At 60.2% G+C, this 402-nt stretch overlaps 1 protein-coding gene across 1 annotated transcript in view; it reads right to left on the reverse strand.

Moving 5' to 3' along the window:
- RNF26 (ring finger protein 26) overlaps window positions 1-397 on the reverse strand; it is a gene marked incomplete at its 5' end in the record, with an annotated part of 1,010 nt that extends 613 nt beyond the window's left edge. The window contains one exon of the mRNA XM_009574848.1: window positions 6-397. Within this exon, the coding sequence (XP_009573143.1) occupies window positions 6-397 (392 nt within the window). The remainder of the gene's footprint in view (window positions 1-5) is intronic.
- Between the last annotated feature and the right edge of the window lie 5 nt (window positions 398-402).

Consider the following 402-nt stretch of genomic DNA (forward strand, 5'->3'; position numbering starts at 1 on the left):
AAGGCAGCGTGTTGAAGTAGCCCAGCACGTAGCCTGTCAGCGTCCACAGCAGCCCGGGGTTGAAGACAAAGGCGCTGACAACAATAATGAGGAGAAGCAAGCCCAGGCCGTAGATGTTCACAAAGAAGATGTTGATGAAGAGTTCGGCGACGGAGGCCAGGAGCTCGAAGGCCAGCTGACAGGGCGACCACAGCAGGATGGACACAGCGATGGCACTGCTGGAGACGTGTGCGAGGAACGCAGTCAGCAAGTCCGTGACTCTGAGGAAGGGACCGGCGACGGAGTCCCACAGGGCCACGACCAGGGTGAAGAGGTTCTGCGTGCCGATGAGGCACACATTGACAAGGCTGTTGACGAGGTAGGCCAGCAGGCTGGTGCCGATGGCCAGGCCCTCGCAGACCT

Source organism: Fulmarus glacialis, unplaced genomic scaffold (genome assembly GCF_000690835.1).
Source record: "Fulmarus glacialis isolate BGI_N327 unplaced genomic scaffold, ASM69083v1 scaffold28743, whole genome shotgun sequence".
Taxonomy (NCBI): Eukaryota; Metazoa; Chordata; class Aves; order Procellariiformes; family Procellariidae; genus Fulmarus; species Fulmarus glacialis.